At 36.9% G+C, this 18,412-nt stretch overlaps 1 protein-coding gene across 1 annotated transcript; it reads right to left on the bottom strand.

Annotated features, from left to right (window-relative positions):
* Window positions 1-3,279: 3,279 nt before the first annotated feature.
* Window positions 3,280-18,189, bottom strand: sgca (sarcoglycan, alpha). The gene is made up of 11 exons (XM_023286451.3): window positions 18,118-18,189; window positions 17,186-17,314; window positions 16,939-17,090; window positions 14,013-14,079; window positions 13,222-13,420; window positions 12,489-12,657; window positions 10,944-11,152; window positions 10,558-10,584; window positions 9,071-9,250; window positions 3,618-3,644; window positions 3,280-3,499 (listed from the first exon to the last, which is right to left on the bottom strand). The coding sequence occupies exons 1-11, from the start codon at window positions 18,152-18,154 to the stop codon at window positions 3,493-3,495; spliced, it is 1,203 nt and encodes a 400-aa protein (XP_023142219.2). The 5' UTR covers window positions 18,155-18,189; the 3' UTR covers window positions 3,280-3,492.
* Window positions 18,190-18,412: the final 223 nt, after the last annotated feature.

The following is an 18,412-nucleotide window of genomic DNA, read 5'->3' as shown; positions in this document are numbered from 1 at the left end:
TGTACAACACTGTGTCTCCTGGTGACCCAGAGCCAATCACTGGCCCTCTAGAAACATACTTTAGATGTCAAGTTATGGATGGCAGCAAACTTTCTACAGCCTAATCTTAAAATGAATCTGCAGCACTGACCTTAAAACCACATCAAGTGAAAATCTGAAGTCATCTTTGACTCAGTTCGGAGCCAAGAAACACAACAAAGACTGCATTTTATTATCTCAAGAGCGTTGCCGGAATGCAGCTGATTCTCTCTAAAGCCTTCCTGTGTTTTCTTCACTTCATTTATTTTCATTTTCTAATTCTTTTGCAGCTGGATAGCTCAGTGACTGACACCCCCTGACTTTGGCATTGAAGATTGGCAGTTCAAATCCCAGTCAGAGTGCAGTTTTCCAGTGACCCTAAGGCAAGGTCCTTAGTGCTGCCCCGCCTACCTACCTCATGTATCTATTCCCACATGTACGTCGCTTTGGATAAAAGTTAAATGAAATTGTAATTCCTTTATCTGAATATAATACGACATTTTAAGAGTCTGAGTTAATTGGATCAAACTCATATCTTCCAGAATTAGTCTTTTAAGTGTAAAATTTCCTCTTTGTGGTTCCTTAAACTGCTTTTCCTGTTGAGTTGAAGTGAAACAACAATTTAAAAAAAAAAAAAATCCTAAACATTTGTTTTTGCTTGATTTAAACAGCTAAAGCCTTGCAGTAGCTTCAAATGAACTTTAACACACATGGTTGACCAGAAACAGAACCTTGGACTTTGGTTTCAAATCAAGTCAAATCAAATATATTTATGAAGCACTTTAAAACAACCAGAGTTGACCAAGGTGTTGTACAGAGGAGTAAAAACATGATCAAAATAATAAAACTAAGATAAAACAATAGAACTAGATAAAAATAATAGAACTAAAAGCAAAATACACAATAAAACATAAACAATAAATAGACTAAACAGATTGGACTGCCCATCCCAGATATAACATACGTGCACATGGGAACAACAAACCTACGTGACATGAAAAGCCAAAGAAAAGAGGTGGGTTTTAAGAAAGTTTTTAAAATTCGAGAGTGAGGAGGCCTGTCTGATGTGCAGCAATGTTCATTCCAGAGTTTTGGAGCTGCAACAGAAAACGCTGGATCCTCTCTGAGCTTCAGCCTTGTTTTGGGACCCTGAGGAGCATCTGGTGAGCTGACCTGAGAGATGGGCTCAGTGTATATGGGTGGAAAAGCTCAGAGAGGTGTGGTGGGGCAAGACCATTTAGTGATTTGAAAACAAATAAAAGAATTTTAAAATGAATTCTAAAATGGACGGGCAGCCACTGAAGTGAAGCTAGACTCAGTGAAATGTGCTCAAACTTTCTTGTGCCAGTTAAAAGATGTGAAGCGATTGCGGACCCACTAACTCCCATATAAAATGCATTACAGTAATCCAGCTGAGTGGTCACAAAGGCGTGGATCACTGTTTCAAAGTGCTGTCTCTGCAGAAAAGGTTTTATTTTTTTAACTGCAAGAAGCTTGATTTCACTACAGCTTTATTCTGGCTGTCGAACTTCAGATCCGCCTCCACTTTTACCCCTAGATTAGTAACAATAGGTTTGGCGTACTGTGCCAAGGAACCCAGATCAACTGGCGGGGTCACAGAGGTGCCACCAAAGACCATCACTTCAGTTTTTTTCTCATTAAAATTGAGAAAGTTTAGGGACATCCAGGCCTTGAGGTCGTCTAAGCAATTTAGCAGAGGCTTAAGGGAAAATGAATCAGCCTTTTTGAGAGGGACACAGATCTGGCTGTCATCAGCATAGCAGCGGAATGAAATACTTCCTGAGAATGAAACCAAGTGGGGGAAGGTATAAAGAAAATAAAAGAGAGCCCAGCACCGAACCCTGTGGGACTCCACATGAGAGAGGAGCAGTGGAGGACACAGAGTCACCAGGGCGAGTGACACTGGCGTATGGCAGAGGGATGTCGGGATGTCCGATAGGAAAGGAGGCAGAGATTTCTGTCTGTTAAGATCTAAACTGGCAAGATCTTTAGCGAAGATTCTCAGATTTAGCAACGTTTGGCGATCATACACCAGCAGAGAGTTGACATTATGTGCAACAAGTGAAACAAGCAGCATAAACACGCACAGCATTCGGAGCAGCTGACGGCACGCTTCATGCACGGGCACCATCTTCCCCAATAAAGCTTCCCATCACTTTCAGCCTGAGCATATTAAAAACAAGAGAGCACTCAGAGAGCGCAGTACTCCGCCAAGGCTGTTCAGGTGACGTATCATTTCCGATGGATAAAATCTTTAATAAAAATGACCTTGCACTGAGCACAGGCAGGTGTTATTCATGTGCATGTTATGTATGAATACCAAATTGCGTGTAAATTACTCTTACAAAGGTCTGTTGATCAGTTCATCACTTTTGGCAAACCTTTGTTTTGCTAGTGTTAAAATAATCGTTCCTTCCATGCTTTTATTTTGAAGACGTATTTTTAATGTTACAGGCTTTTATTTTGTCACCATTCCAGCAGCACAGGAAGTGATTCTCTAAGAAGCGGTTTCTTGACATGACGAAGACGCTGCCGAAAAGTCCGAAAATTCACATTAAGATGAAAGAAAACGGTTCCAACTGTTGCTGTCTAGCAAAGGATGTCTAAACTTAGAAGCAGCTGCAATGGAGACAAGCTCTTACTGTGAAGGAATGAGTGAAGCACAGAAAGCTGAATTTGTGTTCAAAATAAAGCTGATGGCTGAACTTAACATGTCTGGCTGAGGTTTGCTGCATACATGACCTAAATATGTAGCAGGTGGCAGGAATTGATGGGACTCAGAAACATCCCACAGTTTAATCATTTGTTCCTTGTATGATTTCCAACTGATAAATCAGTCAGTTTGTAGTAGGATGCAATCATGTGATCGTCAGCAGGTAACTGACACAGTGTTCACATCATGGTTACAGTGACGCCGTGCCGGCTGCTATATCTCCCAATGGGAAATCTTTAACAAAGCTGTAGATCCAGACTATAAGCCGCATCACTGCCAAAATCTAATCACTTGGTCCTTGTGTCATTTCTGACCTTCTCTGAAAATTTCATCCAAATCCGTTGCTCCATTTTTCAGTAATGTTTCACACAGACAGACAGACAGACAGATTCACAGATTCACAGACAAACGTATGCAGATCGTCACATAACTCAGCCGTTCCTTGGCGGAGTAAAAAGCATCTTGACATAATTAGCAATTACAGGAGAAACGATTCCAACTGAAGAACACAACAATATGAGATATAATGATATTAATATATTTATTATATTAGGAGTGAAGACAGCTGCAAACAGAAAATCATAAACAGCAAATAACGATTTAAATTACACACATTTCATTTATTTTAATGGAAACCCAAAGAAAAAATAACATAAAATTCTACTGCAAATACAGAACCATAAACTGTGGCAGCAAATGAATAAAACTCTGTAGCAGAGACATTTCATCCATCGTCGTTCTCACTTCCTGTAAATACAAATCAATCAATCAATCAATCAATCAATCAATCAATCAATCAGTCAATCAATCAGTAACTCTGAGCAGAACGAATGTGCGGTGATGTAAGAGGGCATCATGTGTTTACCTGGGCAGCGTATCACTGTAGGGATCACTAAAAAAACAATATTAGAATGAGTTATTAATCAGGACTTTCAGGGGAAAAAAGCAAAACAACACATCAGGAGTAATAATAACAGAAATATTATTCATACAGATTTACCAGTTGGCAGTTTACTAAGTACTTAAAGTAATTGTTTATCACTGACGAACAGTTTCAGCTAATTTTTAAGCCCATTTATTCCCGTTTATTTATTTATTTTTTTGGCATTTCAGCATCTAAAATGGGACTATTTGATGCTTTTCTTGTTCATAAATGACACTAAATGGAATATTATTGTGCTATGGAGTGTTGGTTTTATTAGGCAATATATGGGAATATACTCATTTGGATTTGTGATACACATTTTTCTGACATTTTATATCCCAAATGATTAATTTCTTAATGGAGAAAATAGTCTGCAAAATAAACACCAACATTAATAAGAGGGTTTTATTGTTTTGTGGTGTTTTGAGGTTTCTAAGTTGGTAATTTCTTTAGAGAGTTGTTGATTAATACATAAATTAAAAAAATCTATAATATTAAAATTACCTTTTCTGCACTTAAACTTGCGTTCCACGTCAACACTCTGGTGTTGTTTCAGCTGATTATTATTCTGGAGGATGTAGTTTGTTGTGTTGCTAAATTATATTATTTTATATTGAAAGGTGTCTAAATAAGTTGCATAATATTCTACAATTCTACGATTACAGATATAAATTAATAATAATAGCAATAATATTAGAAAACACCTAGAGTAGATTCCAAACACAGTTCAACATCCAAAATACAGCATTTAAAATGACCATAATTTAAACTAACACCTCTTTCTGCCCGATATGTTGATTAATATTTATCTGAGATATATTGTTATTAGCACATATTTAGAAAGAAATGGAAGCTACCACGTATGGTTGAGATCAGGGGTGTCAAACATGCGGCCCGCGGGCCAAAACCAGCCCTCCAGTGGGTCCAGTTCGGCCCTCAAAGTGTAAAAAATACAGAGAAGACATTAACTGCAGATTGTAAATGAGTAAAACTATGAATTTAAAATAATTTCTAGACCATGACATGTTGATCATAAAGTAAAATACTAGATTCTTCATTTGTCATTTTGTGTCTCATGTTTGTAATATTTTGTGTTGTTTTTTATTTTATTTTATTTAACCTTTATTTAACCAGGAGAGATCCCGTTGAGATTAAGAACCTCTTTTTCAAGGGAGTCCTGGCCAAGATAGGCAGCAGCAAATACAAAACACAGTTATAAAATTACACAGTTAAAACATAATTAAAATACGAAAAATAAAAATAGAAAAATAATAATAATTAAATTTACAAGCAAGTTATAAAAAACAAGTGCATGTTGTGGAATCGGTCCCAAGAACTCGCAGTTTAGATTTAAAGGCACTCAATGGGATTAACTCAGTTAATTTCCCGTCTTTCTGCAACATATTCCAGGCAGAAGATGCAGAATAAACAAAAGCCTTTTTACCCAGTTCAGCACGAACATATGGAACTGAAAGCAGCAGATGATCTTGTGATTGGAGCGAATGAAGATCACAAGAAAAACACATTTTTTTTGAAAATAAAAACCAAGTTTTAGCCTCAGCTTCTTCACAAGATTCTCCACGTGGCTTGAAAGTGAGGGAGTCATCGGGTATTTATACACATGGACCACCTCTATTTCATTTCCCTCCAGTGTGGACACTGAGGGAATCATCTGTGGACACTTCCTAGAGTTGGAGAACAACATCAGCTTAGTCTTGTCTGCATTGAGAACAAGTTTCAGGTGGAGAAATGAGGGCTGGACAACAACAACAGCTTTCTGCAGGGATTCAACAGCCTGAACAAGAGTTGATCCACAGCAGTAAATAACTGTGTCATCAGCATAAAAGTGCAAATTAGCATCTGACCTAGGGCTGGGCGATAAATCGATTTTATCGATTAATTCGAGTTTGTACTTAATGTTGATTTGTTTTAATGAAAATCGATTTTCTCATCAACATCCGCCACCAACGCCTTCCCGCTGGGCTCCCGTAGTTCAGAGTGCGGCCCCCCCCCTCCCCCCCGCGCTTGATACACAAACAACATGGTGGCGAGCGGTGCAGATCTAAAGGTGTGTGTCCACTAGATGCTATTTTCCTGCACGGCAACGCACCGCATCTGAAAATCACACGGACAGCGGGCGGTCACGAGCGGACCACAACATGGTCACATGACAGCGCTGACCAACAGCAGGCCGCTACGTAGTCACGTGACCGAGCTTTCAGCTGGACAGTCCTGCAGATGAGTCGGATAAACACAGCAGCTCAGCCGCAAACTTTCCCTTTTATTTCAAAAACACGTCACTGAAAAGTATTTCTGAAAGCATTTGCGGCAAGAAATAATCTGCAGCAGCTGAATCTGTCCTCGTTTTATGTCACTGACGCCTAGTTTAGAAGTTTGAGGACAGTTTCACGATGCGTGGAATCTCCGCACCCGCATCCAGTTTGCATAAAGTAGAACAGTGGTTCTCAACCTGAGGTCCGCTTTGTCTGCTCTGAGGCTGTGATGTTATAAAAAACAGATTTTTACATTCTGGATAAAATCAGAGTAACAGACTCACTGTGTCATCACAAGTCTACTTATAAAACATTTTAAAAACACATTTATTTGGTCTTTCTTCAGGTTGGCTCTAGTTCATCCCGATTCACTAGTTTGTGTTACAGTTAGAAAATTACTGACGGAAACGGTGTCTGAATAACGCAAAACGGGTGAAGATTCATCAGTACCTAAAAACTCCGGCTATACTTCGAGTTACCTTAAATTTGGTTTTATTAAAGAACAAGACAGAATTGTGTTATTTGTGGTGAAATGCTCGTAAATGACAGCATGAAACCAGCGAATTACGGCGACGTCAGGAAACAAAACACAGTTTGGTAAAGTCGGAAAGACATTCACAAATTCGGACTTCCGGCATCAATAACTCATTAAATATACGTTGTCTAAACATAAACGATGCCTCTTTTCCATCGTTGTAAGGTAGACAATGTGCTACAAGCCCAGTTTAATCAAAAGTAGCTACAGAAATAACATTGGTGTCTATGAGCAGCTGGTTGTGTGACGAGTGAACAGGGACCGTCTGCAAAATGCAAAACTGCTGCAAACAGCGAAGAGACACAAATATTCAACAAAATTACTGCAGCCAGCAACTGACTCCTGCTGGTCATACTACAACTCTTAGTTTGATATTAAATATTTTTTCTCATAATTGTAAGGATTTTTTTAGTTTAAAAACAATCAATAACTCTTATGCATTGTAGTGTCAACGAATTTACTGCAGTCATAAACTCTCTCCTCCTCGTCATAGTACAACTCTTGAACTCTTGGTTTGATATGAAATTTTTTTTTGTAATTTTAGGGAATTTTCTATTAGTAATACAATTCAATAACTTCCCTCTTATGTTTTGTAGTGTACTTATGTGGTGGTGGTGGGTGGGTGGGGTGCAGCTTATAGGAGGGGCTCCAAGCCACACAGGTTGGGAACCACTGAAGTAGAAGTCAGTCTACTTTATGCAAATGAGCTGCAGCTCTCTCCAGGTAAACACACCGGATCACAGCGGGAAATGCACCGCAACCGGACCAGCATGTCACATGCAGCGCATTTCCAGCTGCGATCCAGTGTGTTTACCTGGACAGGGCTGCAGCTTATTTGCATAGAGTAGACTGGACTCCGGGGTGCTGAGATTAGGTAGGGGGTAAAAAAAAAAAAAAAAAAGAAAAGGATAAATCGTGAATCGGGATTTTTTGTGAAAAAAATCAGAGATTTTATTTAGGCCATATCGCCCAGTCCTAATCTGACCCATTTAGATCCAGATCATTGATATAAATAATGAATAAAAGGGGACCTAATACAGAGCCCTGCAGCACCCCCTTGTGGACAGTAACATATTCAGAGCACAGACCATCACATTTAATGCACTGAGTCCTATTCCTGAGATAATTTGCAAACCAAGCAACTGCGTGCTCCGAGAGTCCTGAATGAAGGAGCTAAGTTTTAAAATATGGTGGTCAACAGTGTCAAACGCTTTCGACAGCTCAATAAAAAGTGATGCACAGTGCTGTTTCTTATCAAGAGCAACAATAATGTCATTTACCACCATCATTGCAGCTGTGATGGTGCTGTGTTTTTTCTGAAGCCTGATTCATATTTTGATATAACAGAATGGGAATATGAAAATGTCTTTACTTGCTCACTCACAAGAGCTTTGAGAATTTTGACCAGCACTGATAGATTAGATATTGGCCTATAATTAGTTAAAACTGCTGAGTCACCTCCTTTTAATAAAGGAAGAACAAAAGCTGATTTCCAAACCGAGGGAATTTCATTTTTTTTCACTATGAGGTTAAAAAGAACTGTAATCGGCACTGCTACAAAATCATCTGCCAGTTTTAAAAAATAAGGATCAATTAAATCAGGTCCAGATGGTTTTCTAAGGTCTAAAGCTTTAAGGTCTTTATGGACTTCCTGAATGGAGAAAGGTACAAAATTAAAAGGCTCACCAGTGTACAGTGGGAGGTCTGTGCAGGGTTTCACAGAGACAGCTCCCACTGACTCAAACAAAGAGCCAGAAGATACAAAATGTTCATTAAAACAATTTAATACCTCCATTCTGTCACAGACAGGAACAGAATCCTTTAAAACATAAAGAACCTGAGAGCTTTTGCTCACAGAAAGAGAATTATTAACCTTCCAGAATTTCTGCGGATTATTTAGGTTCTCAGTGGTGACGGGCTAATAATATTCTGACTTCACTTTCTTAATTAAAGAAGAGCATTTATTTCTTATTTGTCTGAAAGCAGACCAGTCAGTGGTAGAGCCTGTTTTCCTTGCCTTGCCCCAAGTCAGGTTACGCTCATGAGTAATATCTGCCAGCTCTGGGGTAAACCAGGGCTTTTCTCGCTCTTTCACCCTGTACCTCCTTAATGGGGCATGTTTATTTACAATTTGCATCTAACTGTTCCTAAAATATGTCCAAGCCAGCATTTTGTGTCTCATTTTTAGAACATTTTGTCTTGTTTTTGTAGTTTTTTGTCTGACTTTTGTCATTTTGATCATAAAGTAAAATACTATATCATTCAGCTCCAGATACCTGTGACTAAATGTTATCATTTTGTGTCTCATTTTTGCAATATTTTGTCTTGTTTTTAGATTTTTTTTTAAACTTTTGATCATAAATCATTGTTTTTTTGTCATTTGTGTCATTTTTGTAATATTTTGTCTTGTTTTTTTTTGCAAAATATCCATATTAGCACAGATATGGTCACTTTTTTAAAAACTTAGAAGATGACTAATCAACATTTTCATATTAAAAACTCTTGAAGGATGCTGGATTAGAGTTGTGCTGCATTAGTTGTGTAACTGTGGACTATCAGACTGGTGACTGAGTGCGTCCACTCACTGCTGGGCCATGATGAGGGGGATGCTGGGGCTGTCCGACTGCAGCGGGGAAGCTCTTTCTCCGGTCCGGTAGTTGAACATGGGCAGCGTGGACAGAGGTGGAGGGACGCCTCGGTTTCCTGCCATGTTCCTCAGCTCGTCGGTGTTCTCGTGAATGGTGTGTTGATGGTACAGCTGGATCCTGCAGAACATCACACACATATACAGTGTTTTTCCACCACTCAGTCCATTTTACTGTTAACTGAGAGACTAAAACTGATCATCTGAAAGAGTTCACTGTGGGTTTTAACCATTCAAACAAATGAAAATCGGTGTTTAACCCTCCTGTTGTCTTCATTTACGGGAACCAAAAAATACTGTTTCCTTGTCTGAAAAAAATCCAAAAATTCAGCAAAAAAAATTCCCCAAATTTCTGAAAATTTGTAAAACCTTCAGGAAGAAAATTCCAATAATTCCTTAAAAGTTTCCCTTAAAAGTTTTATTTAAAAAAAAAAAAACCCAAATGTGGCAAGAAAATTCTTGTAAATACTTTCAAAAAATGAGTAAAAATCTTCCAAAAAAATCCTAAAAATATCTAAAGTGATTCCATATATATCAGTAAAACTTCTAATATTTTCTTTAAGAACATTCACAAAAAAATCAACCAAAACCCAGTGAAATTTGCTGGATTTTGATTGATTTTTTTGTGAATGTTCTTAAGAAACATTTTTAACATTTCTTTTTTTCCACCAAAAAATGTTCAAAGATTTCCCAAAAATGTTGAAAATGTGGACATCAGAAGTTTAGCTGAGAAAATATGTTTTTTTCCTACATTTTCAAACTTTGAAATGGGTCAATTCAGACCCACAGGATGACAAGAGGGTTAAAATATAAAAGTAAAAATACTCAGTATGTTGAATGACCCATGTCAGAATTAATAGAGATGTGTCTAACTTTAATTATGTGTATATTGTTGCTGTTGAATGGCATAATTTATAACAAAACATCCTCATTTTCTGATTATATTTTGTATTGATAATCTGAAATTGCAAATGATCTACGATCTACAGCTGGCAAATAAGTGAATTGGACTAAAAAAAGTACAATATTTAACTTAAATATTTACTTAAATTACAATGTACGCCGTTCAGAAGTCTGGGCTCACTTAGGAATGTCCTTATTTCTGAAAGAAAGTCTTTTTTCAGTGAAGATAACATTAAATGAATGATAAATCCAGTGTAGACATTGTTAATGTGGTAAATGACTATTGTAGCTGGAAACAGCTGATTTTTAATGGAATATCTCCATAGAGGTACAGAGGAACATTTCCAGCAACCATCACTCCTGTGTTCTAATGCTACATTGTGTTAGCTGATGGTGTTGAAAGGCTCATTGATGATTAGAAAACCCTTGTGCAGTTATGTTAGCACATGGATAAAAGTGGGAGTTTAATGGAGTTCCATCAGTGACTACTGCAAAAACAGTTTTCTACTGAGTCATTGTACTTACTGGTTTGTTCTTGCATTCCTTTTTGCACTGTAAAAAAAAGAAAAACAGAGTAATGTGTCAGAGATTATTAGGATTAATCAAAAGTGTACATTTGAGATTTTTAAGTTTAAGACATGAAAATAAGCATTTGTTGTATCCCTGTTGTGAGATAAATAACAGAAGAAACCACAGCAGATGGGTGTCAAATTAAAGGAAAACCAACATAAAGAGCCCCCACTAGTGGTTTTCCTTTAATTTGTCTCCAGCTACATAACAGAAGTTCCATATTACATCTAACTGAAATCAGTTGCATCAGTGACAAAAATGTGAATTTGGTGACTGATCCTTTGTCACGGTGACACTGAGGATTGTTTCTATTATTCACTGGATTTAAAGTGGACACGTACACTCCCTCCCGTCTGCAGAACATGATGTAGGCCAGCAGAGCACACAGGATGATGGCGAGGATCAGGGGCACGATCACCGTCACCATGTAGTCGGGGAAGTAGTCTCTGCTGGGGGGCGACTCGGGAGGGTCGAAGTCAATCCCAGCGTCCAGAATCCCGGAGCCCATCGTGGGAGCAGGAGGCTCCGGCTCCAGCTTGGTCAGGTCGAACTGCAGCGATAGAAAGACAATTAATCAGCACCAATTTAGTGTTCAAGTCATTTTTTCAGGCTAAACTTACACCATATTTAAGTAAATTGAGTATTTTTGGAGTTTATATCATTTGACAGACATTAAAAAGACATCTAGATGCTTTCTAACATTTCATGTTTACTTGAGAAAGTAATTAACGACAGAGACCCCTCCAGCCCTTTTGCAAGATAAATAATGATATAAGAAGAAACCACATGCAGACAGGTGGCAAATTAAAGGAAAACCAATATAAAGAGTAGCCACTGACAACCAAGGGTTCACATTTTTCCTTTAATTTGTCACAAGTTTATAGTTCGTCAGGACAGAAATCACCTATTTTTTCCTTAAGTTTCTCTCATCTTTGCTTTTTTTCTTGTGAAAAACTTGTGCCTAAGAATAAATTCTAAATGCTTTCTATCGTTTCATAGACCAGATGTTTACTAGAGAAAATAACTGGCAGTTTAATCAATATTTTAAATGCGTAATTGATTGCCAGCCTAATGAGAGAGATTGGGTCGCAGGATAATTATTGGTGGTTGTGAGGTAGAGCTGCAATGATTAATCATTTAATTGATTGACTATTTTGATGAGTTTTTGATTTTTGAGTTGAGTTTTTTTTTCAAAGAAATCAATTCTAAATTCTGTAATAGCAGGGTCCTAAATGTAAATATTTTCTTATTTCTTCCCTCTTCTATGAATGTAAACTGAATATCTTTACGCTGTGGACAAAAAAAAGACATTTATCACCATTTTTCTTACATTTTTACAGCCCAAAAAACTAAATGATTATTCAGTAAATTGTCAGATTAACCAACAATGAAAACAAACGTTTGTTGCAGCCCTGTTGTGAGATAACTAACAGTATAAGAAGAAATCACATGCAGATAGGTGTCAAATTAAAGGAAAACCAACATAGAGAGCCACCACTTGCCACCAAGGGTTCATGCTTTTCCTTTAATTTGTCACCAGTTCACCAGAAATCACCTATTTTTTCTTAAGTTTCTCTCATCTTTGCCTTTTTTTCTTCCCAGATTAACATTTTTCTGACATATTGAACACGTGCCTAGGAATCAGAGGTCGCCATTGCTTCATGTTAAGGTCTAAAGGTAAGCATTTGTCAACCAGATGATCAATTAAATTTAGTTAAAGTTTAAGTTGACATCCTCACATTGCTGCCTGAGTGTCAAAACAGCAAAAGGAAGTTGAAAAATGGACAGATATAGTACAAACAATAGCAAAATCTCCTCTTAAATGACAAACTGTAGGTTTAAAAAGTGTGATTTTTCCCTCTCGGACGTGTCTTTTCTGTCCTCACCAGCTCCGTCTTGCACCAGGTGATACAGTTGCTGGGAATGCTGCAGAAGTTGCATCCTCCTGGAACCTTGACTTTGGCTCCTGCCGTGCACTGCCTCTGGTGCTCCGGAGTCAGAACCCTCTGGAGACAGTCTGAGAAATACTGCTCCGACCCCACCTTCACATACACCCTGACACAAACCACACTTTACTGAACACGCAGTTATTCCACAGCTGCTACCTTTGCACCACACTGGAAAACATGCTCCTCTCAAAACAAGAAAAAAAAACTTATTTCAAGGAACCAAGGACCTTGAACTAAGTGAAAAAATCTGCCAATAGAACAAGTGAAAATGGCTTGGTCAGATTTCTTGAAATAAGATATGATATTTTAAGCTCTATGTTATCAGGATTGTCAAGCTTAGGTGTCTTAAAATAAGCCAGATATGCTTAAAAAAAATAGCAGCTTTTCACTCAAAAAAAGATTTTTGCCTTCATGTAACCTCCTAATTTGAGATGTATCAAACTTATTTTGAGTTTTCTTTTAAAATTCAACTCAAAACAAGATAAGTTCAAGATTGTTTGACTTAACAAGATATTTCAGATGCATTGTCTTAAAACAAGTCCCTCCATCTGCTGAAATGTCTCTTGTTAAGTGAATTTATCTTAAATCAAGTGGGATGAGACACATTGACTAAAAATAAGACAAACAGACTTGGTAAGATTTAGAGTTTTTGCACATCTCTCCATTTTACCCTTCAAAGTGTCCTGCCAGAGGTAGAGGAACTCGGCCTCCCTGGTCGAGGGCGTTGGAGATGTTGACCATCTCCAAGGCCTCGGTGTCCCACAGCTTCTGTAGATCCTGCTTTATCTCATCCTGGACAGAAGAGGGCAGCACCTTTTCAATCTCCCTCAGCTTGAGGAAGAACTCGGCCTGATAGGGCAGCATCTTCTCTGTGAGGAACATCAGTGATTCCTGATACACCGTTTCTCCATCCGTCATGTAAACTCAGCATCTGTCACATCATTTAACCCTCCTGTTGTCTTCATTTATGGGCACCAAAAAATACTGTTTCCTTGTCTAACAAAAATCCAATAATTCAGCAAAAAAAATCTCCAAATTTCAGAAAATTTGGAAAACCTTCAGGAAGAAAATTCCAATAATTCCTTAAAAGTTTCCCTTTAAAGTTTTATTTCAGAAAAAAAATCCCCAAATTTGACAAGAAATAAAAATTTTTAAAAATTTTAAAAATATAAATATTTTCAAAAAATGAATAAAAATCTTTCAAAAAAAATCCTAAAAATATCTAAAGTGATTCCATATATATCAGTAAAAGTCATTCACATAAAATTTTTTTTCTGAATATTCTTAAAGAAACTTTTTTTTTTCAACATTTTTTTCCCACCAAAAAATGTTCCAAAAAATCCCAAAAATGTTGAAAATGTGAAAGTTTTCACTATGAAAATATTTTTTTCCCACATTTTCAAACTTTATAACGGGTCAATGTTGACCTGCAGGACGACACGAGGGTTAAATCACACCTACCTGCAGTGACTTTGAGCACCAGGATGTGTCTGGCTGTTTCGTAGCTGCGCTTGTTGACGGCATAGATCTGTGTGAAAAAGATGTTTATTTACTGTTATAATTGTATGTTTTTACCTATTTAAATAGTCCAGTCTGAGCTATTGTTACATTTTCAGTTTGTAATGGTTAGTGCATTCTGTTTTACATCAAACTGCCTTGTCTGCTCATGGATTTGTTACCGATTTCCTACATTTCCCAGAGTGCCTCAATCCTGTAGAGTCTGTCAGTTCATTAGCAAATGGGTCAATATATAATAGTAGGACTTTTTGTATCATAGTTGACATTTTTTGCTGTTTTCAGACCTAAAATCAACATCAACCAAACACTACATGGCATTTTAGAGAAAGATTCTTCTCAATATTATATATAGAGTTGAGTAAAATAGAAATGTAAAGTTATTTCTAAAGATATTGTAGTAAACCTGTTGACTACTTTGTATTAAATAACTCAGAAAGCCTTGGAGTCTGGCCAGTCTGTTCTCCAGGAGGAAATGGCAAGTAACATAAAATGGGCCTTACTGAGCGCAATATCTCATTTGTGTTTGTGGATAATAAAATACCTTTTTAACCCTCCTATTGGCTTCATTTACAGGCACCAAAAATATTGTTTCCTTGTCTGAAAAAAATCCAATAATTCAGCAAAAAATTCCCCAAATTTATGAAAATTTGCAAAACTTTCAGGAAGAAAAATCCAATAATTACTTAAAAGTTTCCCTTAAAAGTTTTATTTAAAAAAAAAAAAAAAAAAACTAATTTGGCAAGAAAACTCTTGTAAATATTTTCAAAAAATAAGTAAAAACCTTCCCAAAAAATCTTAAAAATATCTAAAGTGATTATATAGGTGTGTGTGTGTGTGTGTGTGTGTGTAAGCAAAACTTCTAAAACTTCTAAACATTCACACAAAAATCATGCATTTCCACATTTTCAGTCTTTAAAACAGGTCAATTTGACCTGCAGGATGACACGAGGGTTAAAAGAAATTTTTAAAACCCCTACTATTGTGTATGCTTGTCATTATTATTATTATTATTATTATTATTATTATTATTATTATTATTATTATTATTATTATTAGAAGCTAGGGATACAACTAACAATTATTTTATTGTCTAGTGATCTGTTAGTTATTTGCTCAATTGTTTGGACAATATAATGTCAAGAAACGCAAAAAAAAAATGTTGATTGACGTCCTCAAATTAGTCCACAACACAAAGATGTTCAATTTGTTGTCATAGAGGGGAATGAAACAAGATAATCTTTCAATTTAAGTAGCTGGAATCAGAGAAGTTCAACTTTTTTTCTAAAAAAAAATTACCCACTGATCATCAAAATAGTCAAAGATTACTTTAGTTTACAACTAATCAATAAATCATTGCAGCTCTATTAGAGGCAAACATAAACTTTGAATGATATGGGAGCAAAAATGAATGAAAATAAAATCTATTTAAACTGTATTACAGCTTTATTTCTTTTATTTTCTATTGAATTTTTTATGTATTAAAAGTACACCACCATTCAAAAGCTTGGAGTCAGTTAGAAATGTCCTTATTTTTAAAAGAAAAGCATTTTTTTCAGTGAAGATAGCATTAAATGAATGATAAATCCAGTGCAGACATTGTTAATGTGGTAAATGACTATTGTAGCTGGAAACAGCTGATTTTTAATGGAATATCTCCATAGAGGTACAGAGGAACATTTCCAGCAACCATCACTCCTGTGTTCTAATGCTACATTGTGTTAGCTAATGGTGTTGAAAGGCTCATTGATGATTAGAAAACCCTTGTGCAGTTATGTTAGCACATGGATAAAAGTGGGAGTTTTCATGGAAAACATGAAATTGTCTGGAAGACCCTAAACTATTGAACAGTTGTGTACATTTATACCTTATTTTATGTGATTTTGACTAACAATTTGTGCATTTTTTACATGCACTTGACATCTTTTTTGCACTTTAGGTTCCTGGAAACTGAATACTTTACCTGCCTGTAGTGTCAAAAGGTGCTAAACTTCTAGAAAGCAGTTAGTTACAGTAAGAAGTGTTTTGAATCAGAGGAACATGTGGTTGCACCCAGAATGGAACATGCTTTCCAGCTGTAAAACATTCTGTTCAGTGACTCCTCAGAAATCTGCATCTCTTCCTCTTCAAAGACATTTTACTTCCTGAATTTTTAATGTTGGTTCAAAATAGCAGCTCCACAAAGATGCCCAAAGCTTTTGTCTCTGGGGGTTTGACAACAAATCCTGACATTTACCGGAGATGTTTCTGATAAGTGGATGTTTTTAAGATTTTTCTCCCCTGTAGCTGCACTAGAATGTCACCTACATGAACAGCAAAATGTGCACAAGTAAAGCCTGAGATGCTATATCACATTAATTTGTAAAGTGTAAAGATGTCAGGAACCCATAATGCATTAGAAATGAGACATGTGGCCACAAATAAATGCAAATGTCTACTCATAATCACACAAAATGGTATAAATGTACAATTTATACTCATAAATAACTCAGAAAATGCAATACAGTCTGTTTAAACACATTCTTTTTTAGAGCTGCAGAGATTAATCAGTTCGTTATGGCGGCTATTTTGATAATCGATCCATTATTTTGAGTAGTTCTTTGAGGAAAATAAAGAACAAATTCTCTGATTTTGGTCCTCATCTATCATCTACACCAGTAAACTGAACAGCTTTGAGTTGCAGACAAAACAAGACACTGATTTACATTTTCTTTCTTTTTTAAAACAATTTTCTGACATTTTTTAGACCGAACAACTCACTGATTAATTGGTCTGAGTGACTTTTTAAAAGGAAAATTAAAGTAGAAATCCTCTGATTCTACATGCAGGATGTTGGCTGGTGTTTCTGTTGGTGTAAATGTCAACTTCACACCTCAATTATACTTTTTCCTGGAGACGTTGGCGTGCCGTACAGGAATCCGTTATCAAAGGGGTGCCGTTGGGTGAAGCGCAGCCACTCTGGGAGGTCTGGGAAATTCTGCTTGTTGCACTTAAAAGTCATGGGGTCATCGTACAAGCGTCCGGCTTTACAGCAGACAAAAAGAAGCGTGGAGAAGTGAGCTCAATTAGACAATCTCTACGCCTTATTCTGAGAGATGATGTTTGTAAATCAGGCTCACCGTAGAGTTTTGACAAAGGCTCAAACTCGCTCTGGAAAGTCTCTCTCTTCAGCTCGTATGTGAACAGCTTCCCCACAGGAATGGTGAATTTGATCTCTGCTTTGGCCCCAAAAACACTGACAGCACAAACTGTAAAAGTGCAACACCAAAACAGCTGGTCAAAAATTTAAAACAAAACCTTCAACTTTTAAGCACAACAACACACAGTTCCTGATGGTAACAGTTCGTCCTGCAGTCCTGGAACGCTCACATAAACAAGACACAAAATGACAAAAACGAGACACAATACAACAAAAAAATGACACAAAACAATAAAAACAAGACACAAAACAAAAAACAAGACAGAAAATGACAAAAACGAGACATAAAATTACAAAAACAAGACAGAAAACAACAGAAATGAAGCAGAAAATGACAAAACGTGACACAAAATGACAGAAGTGAGACACAAAATGCCAAAAACAAGACGCAAAACCAAAAGACAACACAGAAGATGACAAAAAAAGACACAAAATGACAAAAACGAGGCAGAAAATGACAAAAACAAGACATAAAATGCCAAAAACAAGACACAAAAGACAAAAACAATACACAAAATGATGAATACAAGACATAAAATGACAAAAACAAGACAGAAAATGACAGATTCCCCACAGGAATGGTGAATTTGATCTCTGCTTTGGTCCCAAAAACACTGACAGCACAAACTGTAAAAGTGCAACACCAAAACAGCTGGTCAAAAATTTAAAACAAAACCTTCAACTTGACTTTTAAACACGACAACACACAGTTCCTGATGGTAACAGTTCGTCCTGCAGTCCTTGAACGCTCAGTGTTTGAAATAAATAACACAGACTGATTGAACAACACCAGGAAGGTCAGCCGGTGTTGTAATAATGCGGAAAGTTGAATGAATTCAGCAGTAAACTCGCCTGTTAGAAGGAAGACCCAGCTCCCACAGCCTGCCATCTTGGTTTGGCCTGTGATTGACGGAGCCAAGTGGAGAGAGGGGCTTGGTCTCAGCGAGTTATTTTAGACCTCACTCACCTAAAAACATCCAGAGTGGTGTCTGGGAGTCTGGGAGTCTGGGTAGTGAATCTAAAGTTGTATTATTCCTAGTCTTCATATAAAATCACATCTTTCATTTGTCAGACCTAAACCAACTAAAAACATTAACCCTTGTGTCGCCCTGCGGGTCAAAATTGACACATTTTAAAATTTGAAAAT

This window comes from Amphiprion ocellaris, chromosome 18, assembly GCF_022539595.1.
Source record: "Amphiprion ocellaris isolate individual 3 ecotype Okinawa chromosome 18, ASM2253959v1, whole genome shotgun sequence".
Taxonomy (NCBI): Eukaryota; Metazoa; Chordata; class Actinopteri; family Pomacentridae; genus Amphiprion; species Amphiprion ocellaris.
Note: the sequence above shows the minus strand (reverse complement) of the source record. Positions and strands in the feature narration are given on the sequence as shown.